General features: G+C 37.2%; 1 protein-coding gene across 8 annotated transcripts in view; it reads right to left on the bottom strand.

Moving 5' to 3' along the window:
* The window catches only part of CELF4 (CUGBP Elav-like family member 4), a 1,036,963-nt gene that overhangs the window by 30,669 nt on the left and 992,492 nt on the right, over window positions 1-13,802 (bottom strand). For all 8 annotated transcript variants that reach the window (XM_066602625.1, XM_066602629.1, XM_066602626.1 and 5 more), the window contains exon 12: window positions 318-484. In XM_066602625.1, coding sequence (XP_066458722.1) covers window positions 357-484 — 128 coding nt within the window. In that variant the 3' untranslated portion in view covers window positions 318-356. The remainder of the gene's footprint in view (window positions 1-317; window positions 485-13,802) is intronic.

Genomic DNA, 13,802 nt, shown 5'->3' with positions numbered 1-13,802 from the left:
TTGGCACTGTACTGACAGAGAGCACCTTGGCAGTCGTAAAGCCATGCCATGTACCATATCAACCTCTGGTGCTAATCATATTTCTTCAGCTAATCACATGGAACTCTAGACCTTATGAATAGCTCTTAATACCAGTCATGCTAAATATACAATAATATCAGGTAGGATTACTGCTTAGATACATTTCATTATTTTTTGGGTGTCCATGGTGTTCTTTGACTGAATGGCGCATTGCTAGTTCACCCAATAAAGTTATATTCAAACTTTTTTCACCTTTCTTTTCTTAAAGTACTTTTGGCACTTTCTCAGTTACCTACCTGTGCTAGTCCTTTTTTCCCCGCGGCTCCTGAAATGTCTCAGTAAGGGCGGTTGGCATCTTTCGGCCTCTTCAGTTGCACTTTAAGTCTCTTCATGCCAATTTGAAAGCCATTCATAGCCTGTATGGCAGCCTGGGCACTAGCAGGATTGTCAAAACTCACAAAACCTGTCAAAACATGAAGCAATGTGGGGGCTTAACAAGCCGAAGGCTACCGGGGACAATACACATAGAGCGATACCATTATGAATGACCATGGGTAGGAATATAGATAGATGAGAGATGGATATAGTACAATACATTGCATATCCTACAAAGCAGCACCCATGATTAAGATAACTGCAACTACAAATCCAAGATTCTCACCCTATCAGACGGCTTCAAGTAATTTACAATCAGCAAGAGAGAAGAAACACATGTTAAAGTTATATAGGATGAGCTACTGAACAATAGTCACTGCTTTCTATGGAGATTGTAACATAATTCCGATTCTACTCTTCTCATTTTTACAACTTTTTTCCCTTTGGCAAAATTAAACAATACCAATGGTTTCTAGCCTTAATCACTTAAAATCATTATGATAAAGATGCAATAGAAAACTATCTTCTCGTGGACACGTATGAAGTCTTCAACTGAAGAAGGAAGCGTAGAGATGGATTTATAAGGTCATCTCCGTTGACAATAATATATATTGCAAAGAAAAGCCAGAATCTAAATTGTAACCAGACAGCTATTGACATAAATGAGCTTCCATAGCTAAAATCTATCATTTTACTCTACTTCGTAGGCTCTATGGGGTTCTTATATCCTACAGCTATTAAAGGGGTTGTCTCATCAAAGAGGACACCATTCAGATTAGAGCTGCCACCAGACATTTCATCTGTAGTGGCCATTGCTGGGAAAAGTAAAGGCTATAAACACCTTTTTTAAAAACAATGTGTTTTTGGAAATGAAGACTTAGAAAAAGGAAAACAAACTTTTTGTAATTAGTTTTGCTTAAAAATTTCTGTTTATTTGATTTCTATGCTTGTAGTGCTTTTCAAGGCACTACAAACTTGAGGACTGAAATTCTAGCAAATTATGTCAGTCATAGAAAACTGACAGGTTGTTTCTCAGCTCCTCCTCTAGCCTGGTTCCCTGTTGCGAACATGCATTCACTACCTTTTTACTGAGGTATTACAAAGGGCTGCGTGACAGTCTCAGTGGATGGAGAAGAGCAGAGACAACTACTATTACAGAGCCTGTAATTCACTCCTGGTGAATTTGCTGCTCTTTTGGGAGTGAAGAGAAAAGGATCAGAAAGCGGATGAGATATCTGTGTAGCATTGAGTGGGTGTGGTTATGCTACACAACCTCTGAAAAATGAGAAGGGAGGGGGTGCTGATCTTGTGTGCATTCATGAGAGAGACCAGCTGATCAGTGCTGAAAACACGCCATGCCTGAAACTTGAATGTAGGAGAGACTGAAAACCAAGTATGAGGCTTTCTAAATGTATGTCAAGGAAAACTCAATGCAAAAAGATAGATAAATGCACCATTTTTTCTGCAGGGGCTTAGGAAGATGTATTGATGTTTTCATGAACAAAGGTTTCTATAGCCTTTAAGAATGACACGGCATGAATAACTGTCTATTTAATACATGATAACTCGAATCCACCAGAGTCTTACAAAATGGTTCTCTGTATTTGTCTCATGGAGAAGGTATCACAAGAGGAAAATATAGACAGAAGATGTCTTTATGAGACAACCCCTTTAGCTGAACTCTAAGTTTCAACCTTAGTATGGGTAGAATCACTGGGAAGATACCTTGGGTCATTCACAGCAACGTCCTTTAATGACTAATGGATTAGTTATAAAGAGGACTGTAAGCACAGTAGATTATTTTACAAGAAATAATTCAAATAAGTGATGCACAAAAACAGCTACATACTAACTTCAAATTTTCTACATCTGTATCTGAAAAAAATCTACCATCTTGGAAGCCTGTGACAGAGGTATTGCTAGGGAAGGGCTATCAAGACATGTGCAACAGGTGCTCCTTGCCAATAAGTCACTTTGCATTGGCTAGGGTACAGATGTAGCCGGGTTTAACTTGGCTCTGAACACATTGAGATAACTTTCTGTGCCATAGTAAGCGCCGCGGAATATGTTGGTGCTATTTAAATAAAGATTATTATTATTTGCTTTTTTCTGTGGCTTAAGATAAATTGTAGCTGAAAGTTATCACAGTAAAGTTGAACTTGGTTAAATCGGTACCTAGGTACTGGACTAGGAAAGCAAATCAACTCCTTGTCTTATGTGAAAGAAAGCCTAGCCACAACCCTGGCCTATGATAAAAGAAGGGAGGATTCTTTTGCTGGAAGAGAGATCAAAGTCGACCATTTGCTAAATGACCATTTAACAGTATTCAGCATTTCTTGAGGCATATGCCTTTTTGGCAAGGACTATGAGGAGGTCTCTGTTTGTGTACTTCTATCAGCTCTGCAGCAGGTTCATGCTTAAGCAGGAAATTATGGCTAACAACAGACTAGAGACCTCTAATGGATGGCTATGGGTGTAGTAACCTATGAAGTTTCTATTAATTAAACCTGGGAGGTAACAAGTCATGACTCAGAAGAGGGCCCCACCTAGAAAGGTTTAGTTATCTTTGTAGACACTGTAGTGCAAACTTTGCATCAATTATGGAATTCATATGTTTGGTGATATAAAAAGGGCAAAGGGGATAAATTCTCAGAATTTGTGTTTGCCAATTGTGAAAGAACTTGTCAGAAATTTATTTTAAAACCATTCGGCAAAGTGGAACGTAAACTTTCCACACGAAGTAGTTCTTGGCTTTCTAACCTGTACCAGATTGCTCAGCCAAGGGTTTCTGCCTGATTTCACCTTCAACGGCATGAACAATAGAGACACCTGCACACTTGTTCCATTGTTACCCACTGAAGTAATTGATTCATCTTACTCATTACCCTGAAAAATAACTAAATTTATCTGTAATCACATTGCCAATACACCTGTTGGCAATTCTGTTTGCTCTGCAAGGGCATATTTGGACCACATAAATTAATTTCCAAGCATTTATACTGCAATAAACAGGAATGCTTGGTAACGTACTCATGAAATTCTTTTTACTTGGTGATGAGGCACTAAGACAAATATTAATTTAGTGAATAATAATATCAATAGCATATTTTTAATAAGACAATGCTTCTTTCTAAGATCCCATGCCCCATTTCTCAGATCAAGAAGTGTCTCATTCCTAGGCTTAGGAAATTGACTATCCCTCCACCAAGGGTACTATAGGCTGAGGTTTTGGACTCATTAAGGCACATGGAAGAGCTCAGATCTCTAGATGATAATCCTTTCTCCAACTTTTATTTCTCCTGGGCCTTAGGGCTAAACTTTAGGGAGTCACCAGATTTTTCTGCTTGGCTATTTAATGGTACCATTCCGTCCTCGACTACAGAATGTAGCTGTATGATCGGCCTGGACACCATCTGAGGCACCAGAGCTCTCCTTCTCTCTTTGGTTCTTTTCTTTTTCTTCTCTTCTCTTCTATTCTCACATTATATGTACTTGTTAGTTTTGTTTGCCATGCTTTGTAGTGTTGAAATTCACTAGTATTTCACTGCCACTTACTTAAACTCTGTAAGTTATTGTATTGGTCATGTAGAGGTAACTCCTCGCACTGAATATTGCCATACATTTGGCCACACCCCTACTAAAAGAATTGTCAGTGAGATAAAACTTCTATGTTCTACTAATAGACATTGTCTTTCAAAAGATTGTGTCAACTTAATCTAGTGATATCCATTTTGAACTTCCAGCTTTGAAGAGTTGACTTCTTCCTGTTCTTTGTACTATGTCCTTTTTTTGACTAGGATCCTTAAGGGTTGAGAATTTTTGATAACTTTGCTTGACAATGGATCAATATTGTTATTTAGATGGTTTTGTTCTGAAATGGGAATTTAAAATGAAGCATCAAAGTGGTGTGCTCAGTGTCAGGTTGAGGCTGCCCAGACTGAGAATATTTACTGTAAATGATGTACTGAAAAGGAGCACTCAATTTCAGCCTGAAGCTGCTAAAACTCACATGTGATAGAAAATCTGTACTATTTATCTTTTTTAAAAGTATAAGAAACAGCTTTAGCATCAGGGAATTAATGAGTACATTGATTTGTACATAATTAGTCTAAAATATCTAAGAAGATAGTATCACGGACTAGTTTATTCTGTAAAGATGAGCTGGACTAAGATCCACCCAATATGTACAAGCCTTGTTCAAAAACTAAGGAACCTTTTTTGACACCCAGACACTTTTTAAACCTTGACTTTTTTTTACAGATTTCATTTGGGATTAGTTTTTGTAAATTGGAAAAAGGTAAGTATGTTTTTGGTATGTGGTGAAAGTGGTTGTGATATCCAGCTTCTAGAATGAACCTTTCATTCTCAATGCATCTATAGGACATTTCTAAAATAACATCCAACCAATGAGGAGGGTATGGGGGATGGGTATCCTAGATTTACAGTATAGAATTGGTTGTGATATGTTTTTTTTTCTTATATTTCAATTTCTTTAATTCACATTTTATTTTTGGATTCCTTCTATTTCTAATAGAGAAGTTTGGTAACGTATGGGAGCAAACTAATCAAAATCTTAATATTGTTGTTTACATATATAGACCCATAGACAGGTAGAGTTGGAAGGGACCTCCAGGGTCATCGAGTCCAACCTCCTGCTCAGTGCAGGAGCAGGGGGTTGGACCTACATATACTAACCCTCAATTTTTAGTGGGCAATGTTAAAAGGGTTGCTCAACTCTTAACTATTGATGACTTATCTTCAAGATAGGCCACAAATGGTAGATTGTCAAGGGTCTGCTGCCTGGGCCCCTCAGCAATCAGCTATATGCTTGGCTGGTATGCCCATGCAGTGCCCAGGCTTGGTATTGAACTAATAAGGAAAAATACCAATTATCAGTATAGTTTTTCTATTTCTTAAATGCCAATATATTATGAGCTTGACACATTCCTATATATACTGGGTTAACATTTGCCTTAAAAGCTACAAGGCCTTATGCCTGCAGTGTTCTTCCTATAATGTAATGTAAAGAAAAAGGGGCAGATTTATTTTCAAAATACAACAGTTTTCTGATGCAAATTACACCAGAAAACTATCTTACATGCTTTGTGCCACATTTACTTTGCTTAAGAAACTTTAAATACTTTTTTAACTGTGTCTGACCTAAGGGCAATTTTTTTTTTAAGAGTGGGTGTGATAAAAATTGCACCAAAAATTCAAAGTGTGCCAACAACTGCACCGTAAATTAGCACAATTTTTGTCATAAACTAAGCCAACTAAAGGGTGATCTAAACTTATACTAGACAGTCTTAAAATTCAACAGATTTATCATTCATTAGAGCTATCTTGATAAGTCTGGCACATTTCAAGAGTGTCTAGTTTAAGCTTGCATTGTCTGTTAGACAGTATAAGTAAATAAGCCTTAGTATGTTGAGACAATAGTCTCGAGAACGTTACTCTTTAGAGAGAAACACAAGGTTTTCTGTCTGGATTTGGACAACTCTGGACAAAACAATCCAATGTGACTAAGCATGTGTTGTTTATACTAACTCTAAAATGACAGGTCAGTAATTCTCCAATCAATATGTAAGGTGGTTCGTGTTGGCAATTAGCCAGAATCCCTGCTTTCAACCCCCAACGTTGGAGTGGAGGATAGACTCTCACGCTAACTCTTGGCAAGAATCTCTGTGAACAGCTTTCTGTTTTTTTCTTATTTTCTCTCTTTAAAATACTTTGTGCTTTTCTCAAAATAATAAGTTTTGTTACATTTTTCATTGTAAGACTGGATTATTTAGGTGCCAGAGTACTGTTTTCCATAAAAATACTCAAAGTTCCCAATGAAGTGATTGGCATGCAATACCAAATTGGGCCACTACTGTGGGATCGGAGCTGTCTGCTTCCAGCAGCAATCAGCTCTGGTCAGCAGCATACTAGTTCGGCGTACGGCTAATTGCCAGGGGTCCTGGGCAGCAAATCATCATGATTTACTACTGATGGCCTATCCCGAAAATAGGCCATCAATAGTTTACAGCTAGACAAACCCTTTAATACACAATGGGCTGTTAAATATTTCTTTAATATACTCTATTGCCTTGTTTCCTTGAATGAAGGTTGCTACTACAAAATGGTTCCCTCCACTGAACTACATGATGGGCATGCCAGCAATGGGTTACTGAACATGATATTAATTTTATCTACTTTTTATGTAATGTTTAGAGTGTGTTTGGCCAGTGTTAAAGTCTTGGTTTAAGTCAGTAGCATAACTGTCATTTAGATTTATTTTCCCAATAAGCCATCAACTTCATTGTAACGGAAAAATGCCTTCATTGCACCTTTGGGAGAACATAAGAAATTAATCTAAACATCAAATTAATTATGGTTTGCAAATGAGAAATTGCCTGCACGCCTAACATGTTTTGTAAAAGTCTTCCCTCGTGGCTAATTGCATTGACTGTTTTCTGCATTTTTTGGGGTGGGATCAGAGTCTAAGATTAATCATCCAGCTGCAGATAACCACAGTGACCTGCAACATTTCCTACTCTCTTCTTTTCTCTTGGCGCGAGTCTCTTATTGCTGGGCCATTATAAAGCTTTTTTATTCCTCCGCCTTGTCTTTCAAAATTTTATGCGACCTGCAAACTAGGATGCAGTGCACTTTCACAAAGGGAACAGTGGGCTATGTATCACCGGCTCAGATGCCAGAGACAATGCCAGCCTTATTAAAAACAAATGAGGAAAGTATTGGCATTTGTTGGGGTCTATTTGTCATTCGGCTCAGCTCATTTCAGGCTGTGCAGAACAATACAAGCTGTGAGCAAGAATTATAGTGCTACTTGTTTTTATTTAAATGTAGAAATTACTAATTGCATTATTAGATCTGGAGAAAAGTAGTGTGGTAGTTTATCAATGAGCAGAGTGCTGGCCATACATGTTCTGAATGTACGGTCCAACTTGAAGACTAGATGCTAATCGACTCATCAATGAGGGAGATAATGAGTGCATATAATGGTATGAAATTGGGCTACAGACATCTTTAAAATGTAGGCAATGAACCTAATCTTAGCCTTATGTGTAAGCTTTTTAGATCTATAAGCGCTTCAAAGATGGATAGGTATCTCACAGCCATCAATGGTGGTGAGACAGCTGTCCATCCATGACCACAATTAAACTTTATGAACTGAAAGATTGCTATACGTAACATGATTTTGGAAGAAAAAAATATCAATTTTAAAGTCCTATTTGAGATGATTTGGCTAAAAGAGTCAATTTTGGGAGATGTGCAGAAGATCACTAAACACTAAAAAATAGAATTAAGTATGCATGTATGACCATAAATTCTAGACTAGGTGCTAATCTATTAGCTGATGATAATGAGAAGATCTAATGAAAGAAAATGAAAGCTATTGGGCTGCAGGGAAATTCAAAGGTGGAAAACCCATGGGCAATGATCCTAATCTTATCCTTTGAGTGTTCACTCTTAAGTGCTGTCAATGAAATCTGTAAGATTTAGATTAGGAGGTCCAAAAAGTTAGACGTCTCACCAACCATCAATGTTGGTATGATAACTGTCCATCTATGGCTTCTATTCAAATTTAAGAATTAAATTGCAAAAACATTTTGTTTTAATTTTGTTTTATTATGCTTAAGAAGAAAAAAATATCAATTTTGGAATCCTATTTGAGATGATCTGGATGGAAGAGACAAAGATTGAAGATAGAAATCTAGAGAATTAATGGAATTACCGTAAGTCTGAATTTGTGGCCCAAGCTCTCAGATAACAGACATCTGTCAAGGTGGAAAATCTCCTTACTATAAACCTACATTAATCTTATCCATGAAGTGTTGATTGTCCACATACTGATGATGAGATCCACAGTATGAAATGTAGCTCATGAGGTCTAAAGGTGCGTAGATATTTCACCAATTGTTAGTGTTTTTAAGATAGTTGACCATCTAAGCCCAATGTTGGGTTAACAGAATGAAAAAAACTAAAAGTTGGGAGCTGTCCAGAAGATTTTTAAAATCCTGCAATATATATATAATGAAACTACTATAAGAACAGATAAAATATAGGTGGTCAAAAATTATATATTGATGCAAACAATGTTAATAACAAGAAAATACACTTTTCAATCTGAATCTCCTACTATTTTTCTATTCTCTCCTGCTTGGTGATGCCCATCCTCCAATTTAATTTTTTTTCCTAAAATTTTGATAGAATCGCTGTTGATGAAGAAAAATGTAAAAATACTCACACTTTCAATTAAAATGCTCAAAAATATTAATTTATTAATAAATCTTTTAATCTACCGGTGCTGCAATAAGGATGGCCTTCAAATCACAGAGATGGAAACACAGTCCACTGTGACTACACAGCACGGCACATCACTATATCCACTGCAGTATAGAATTACACCACATCACCACACCACCACGGCACACCAGTTAAAAAACATCAAGAACGTCCAAACACCAAACCCCATGTTCCTCCCTCCCACCCTCAACCCATCATTGTTTTCGTTGTTTGCAAAGGTCTTCCTTGGCATGGAAGACCTGCCCTGTGGTGTGAGTAATAGAATTGAACTGTGGTGTCATCTCATTTGTTGCTAATACAAGTAGAAGCCTTTAAAGTCCTAAATCGTAATATGTTGAGTGTTTGATATTTTATAGTGGAAATGCAACAGGCTTTGAAAAAACATTTTGTATCATTTGAATTATGAACAACTTTTCAAATACATTCATTGGTTATTTCTCAAAACTGGTATATTGATATCTTTCACAAATTACATCACTTGACATAAAAACTACTGCAGTGTCTAAGGGGGTACAAAAATTCTCTTTCTGGCATTCTTCGATTACCCGTACTGACCCCTTAGGTCCTTCTCTAAACATAACACAATGTGCCTTTAATATTCTGTGCTAGGATAAAAAAATCTTACATAAATACATAAAAGTTATAAAAAGAACCAAAAATGAATAAACTAACACAATTACAGGAACAGCTCTAGATTCAAAACAATATTTCCAGTCCCTGAAATTGCCTGGTAAAGGCTTAAAAACACAGACGGATGACCAGACCACTAACTTCCAGTATAATTTCTTAATTTGTATAGATATTCAGTATAGAACAATCTTTGGCCTAAGCGTTAAGGCAACATTAACGCTCAAAATTCATTCAAACAAACAAATTTGCGCGATAATCGTTAGGTGTAAATGTGACGGCATCTTTCACTATTCATTCATTTATCACTGAGTTTCAGTGTTACCTCATTCATACTCACGACCTGGGGAAACTTTGGCAGAACAGAGAAACAGTGGACATAACTAAGAAATAGACATTAATCATAACTAACAAACACCCAAAACACAACCAAGCATACCTGTTCGCATAAACAGATGTAAATGCATACGATACGAGGTATTGGTTCATATTTTGGCCAAGATACTTAAGCCCGCGAGCCCTCTTCAATGGTCCTCATTGTCTCGTCAGTCCCTACTCTAACAAGACAACTTCCACATGAAACCTTTCTGTATGCAGGACGATCATCCTGACAAGGCTGGCCCCACACTGGAACCTAGGGACCTACCTAGACCTAGATAACAAACGAAACACAGCAGGAGTGAACACAGCTCACACCAACAAGCTAGGGATTAGCATGAAACATAGCACACCATGCACCCTGAACAGGACTGTTAAAACAACATGTGCGGCACATGCACCAAGATGTAGGAACATGACACTGTTCTCACTGAACAAACTGAACAAACAGAGGAAAGCACAGCAGCCTCTAGCAGAGAAGCTGGTATATATGAGCAGCAGACCGGTGGTGACTAGCTGGAAGAATCTACACCCAGCCAACTCAATCAACCCCCACCTGTGGCGCTGGAAACCCATGTAGAAAAACAGATGCCAGCAGCACACCCTAACATTCAGCTTGTATAAAAATGGTCATTACTTTGTTTGCTTATGCTTCATTTAAAAGGCATTCCTTCAGTCTTTGAAAGACTGAACAACTTGAGTGGAGGGGTGATTGTTTGCCTTTCATAACCACAATGACTACTTGTTTACTCATGCCAGCAGAAAACAATGACTTATCTTCACACTAATTAAAACCCTGCCAGCCAAAGATTCCTCACATAAACAAATGCCCACCTGAGCAAACAACATATACAGTGTTTACTTTAGCTAATGAGGGAAATGGAGATGATTTCATACAATTATCTGTACATTTAAATGCTCAGCATTAGCTGAGGAAAGTCAATTCTTCACAATCAAGTAAATGAACAAAACTATGATTTATTTTACTAGGAGGTGATTTCAGGCAAAACCTGAACACCAAAAAATAGTTAATGCAATTACAAATCTAAACATTTCAAATGAATGCTCTTGTTTATAATAATATATAATAATGTAATGATGCACACTCTTTCCCATTGAAGTAAATGTGAGATAGCCTGCAATACCATTCCAGGCTGCTGCACAATGTATGGAGTTGTGCTAGTTTCGGCATGCAGCAGATCCAGTCAACAACTGATCAGCAGGGGTGCTGGGTGTTGGAACCCCATCGATTTGTTATTGATGTTCTATCTTGAGGATAGAAAACAATCCTGGAAAACCCCCTTTAATTGAATTGTGATCTCATGGGTGATGTTGCATTAACCCTTTAATAAAGCAGCCTTTTTTTTCATTTTCGTGTTTTCCTCCCCATTGAAAAATAAAAAGAACATAACTCTTTTATTTATCCATCAACATAGATATCTGAGAGCATGTTTTTGTTGGACGAGTTGTATTTTTCAATAGTACAAATTAATGTACCATATAATGTACTGAAAAAACTTTAAAAATATTCCAAGTGTAGTAAAATGGAAAAAATATGAAATTCCACATCTTTTGGGGTGAAAGCCTGGTTTGTATGGTGTACACACTGTGGCAAAAATGGCATGATAAATTTATTCTGTAGGTCGGTACCATTATGACAATACCACATTTTTAGTTTTTTTTGCTGTACTACTTTCAAAATATGAAATATCTTTCGGAAAAAAAATGAAATTATTTTCTGTCGCCATCTTCTGACTGCGATAAGCTTTTTATTTTTTGTCAATATAGTTGTGTGAGGGCTTATATTTTGCAGGATATTCTGCAGTTTCTATTGGTACACTTTTGGATTACATATGACTTTTTGATTGCTTTTTATTACATTTTCCCTTCGAGACAAGGTGACCAAAAACAAAAGCACAATTCTGGTGTTGTTTATTTTTTCTGATGATGTTTACTGTGCGGGGTGAACAATGCATTACTTTGATAGAGCAGACTTTTATGGATGCAGCAATGCTTAACATGTTTTTGATTTTTTTTTGTTTGATTTTTTTATTATAAATATGGCAAACGTTTTTTTGTTTTTTTTAAACTTTTATTATCTTTCATTTTCTTAATAATCAATAATACTTTTAAAAACTAGTTTTTATATTTTTTTAATTCCCCACAAGAGACAAGAACTTGTAAGGGGTTGATCACTCCTGCAGTACGATAAAATACCATAGTATTACATTATACCGTGATCTGACTGGCATGAATTGATAGGCAATTCGTAATGGCAGCCCTGGTGGCTTCCAGAAGGCCCTGGGCTGCCATGGCAACCACACGGCACCCCTGAACATTGATCAGAATTGACAGCAGCTTTTAAAGGGTTAACAGCTCCGATCAGCAGCGGTGCTGATCGAAGCTGTTGTGACTAGGTATTGGCTGTAAGAAACAGCTAGCACCCACAATGTATCGAGCTGGATCAACCCCCAATCCTCCTCCATACAAACCCCGAACCTCCATGATGTAAATGTACATCTTGGAGCATTAAGGGACTAAAGATGTTATGCTATGATTGTATAAGAGGCTACCTTGAAGGGTTAATATGTTGCCATGGGGATGGACTGTGAGTTCCGCCAAACTTTTTGCCAAAATCACTGCATGACCAAATTTCGGCACATTGAAACTGAACATGCTCAGTAGGAACTTTCTAGAGACTGGAGCCTCAGTTATAAAAAGGACCTTGTGTGCTGAGTCACAGTGGAGAGTATGCTGAGCAGAGTGAGCAGGAAGTGATGCTGAAGCTGAGCCTGAGAGTTTGAGCAACGCTGTCTGGTAACCAGAGCACCCCTTTAAATCTAATTTTCTATCTCATTCCTTTGGCTTTTTAGGTGTAAATCTATCCTTATGAGTGTGTGCGCTTGGCTCAGCGTGATTCTTCTCTAGGGTCATCATCATGACATTTCCTCTACATAAGAGTTTGCTCGTTATTATGAAGAGGTTAAATGTTACTTGTTTCTCAGCAACTTATAGGTCTACATCTTCTCATCTTTTGATACTAGGATTTTTTTTATTTTTTTTTTAAGGAAACCGAATCTTATCGCTCATATTGATAAATATTGTCTTTGATATTAATGGGTGAAAGAAGATCTAAATGTATATAAAAAGTTAATGTATATGACAAGAAATCTATGAAAACACTTACTTAAATCAGCAAACAGATGGCGTACGAAAAAAGGATGTCTTAGTGAATCATCCCCTTTAAAAAGAATGATTTTTAGAACAGAAATACATTAGGTAATTAAAGGGAATCTGTAACTTACTTTTAGCCCTATAAGCTAAGCTTATGGGCCAAAAAGTAGGTGACTCGTGGAGTCTGGGGATGTAAGTATTATACTTACCTTTCCTATTGTTCCCCCTAATGTGTGCACTGCAAGCCACTGCTGCAGTGTATTGAGTGGCATGCTAAGTAGTCCGCCTGTTCTAATGTTTCCATTCATTGATATGAAGCTGAGTATTTTTCATTATAGGCTATATTAAGATACATTAGCCTACAGAACATTACCATGAAGCTGATTCTCAATCTGTGGGTTGGATGAAAGCCTGCATCAAATGCCAATAAATCCTGCCTCTACTAACCACACTACCATGCATATGGTGTCAAGGGATTAAAGAATAATCTTCAGATATCAACATAAAAGTATCAGGATCCCATATATATATATATCCCTATATAATTGGTACCATTTTGGTGGTGGACCGCAACGTTTGAAGCACTACTGAAGCTTGTGTTTGTCAACTACCCAAACATTTCAGCTCTCCCATTGGTCTTCTCCGAACCACAACTTCCAATATGTTGTAAAGTCAGAGTCCATACATAATGATAGCTCATTATTATTCATGGACGTCATTGGTTAGAAGAAAATATTATCTTTCAGTTGACCAAGAAGGGATCCAGAAGGTCATAACCTCAATGGATGGGTCAATTTGTCTGAAACACCACTTTTGGCTTCTACGAATATCCTAAATATTGAGTTCCGTCATTGGTCATCCTTTATCCACAATTTTCAATATTTCCTATAGTAGTTTATTATACCCACTTATTATTG

This window comes from Eleutherodactylus coqui, chromosome 5 (assembly GCF_035609145.1).
Source record: "Eleutherodactylus coqui strain aEleCoq1 chromosome 5, aEleCoq1.hap1, whole genome shotgun sequence".
Lineage (NCBI taxonomy): Eukaryota > Metazoa > Chordata > Amphibia > Anura > Eleutherodactylidae > Eleutherodactylus > Eleutherodactylus coqui.
This window is presented reverse-complemented; position numbering and strand designations above follow the sequence as displayed.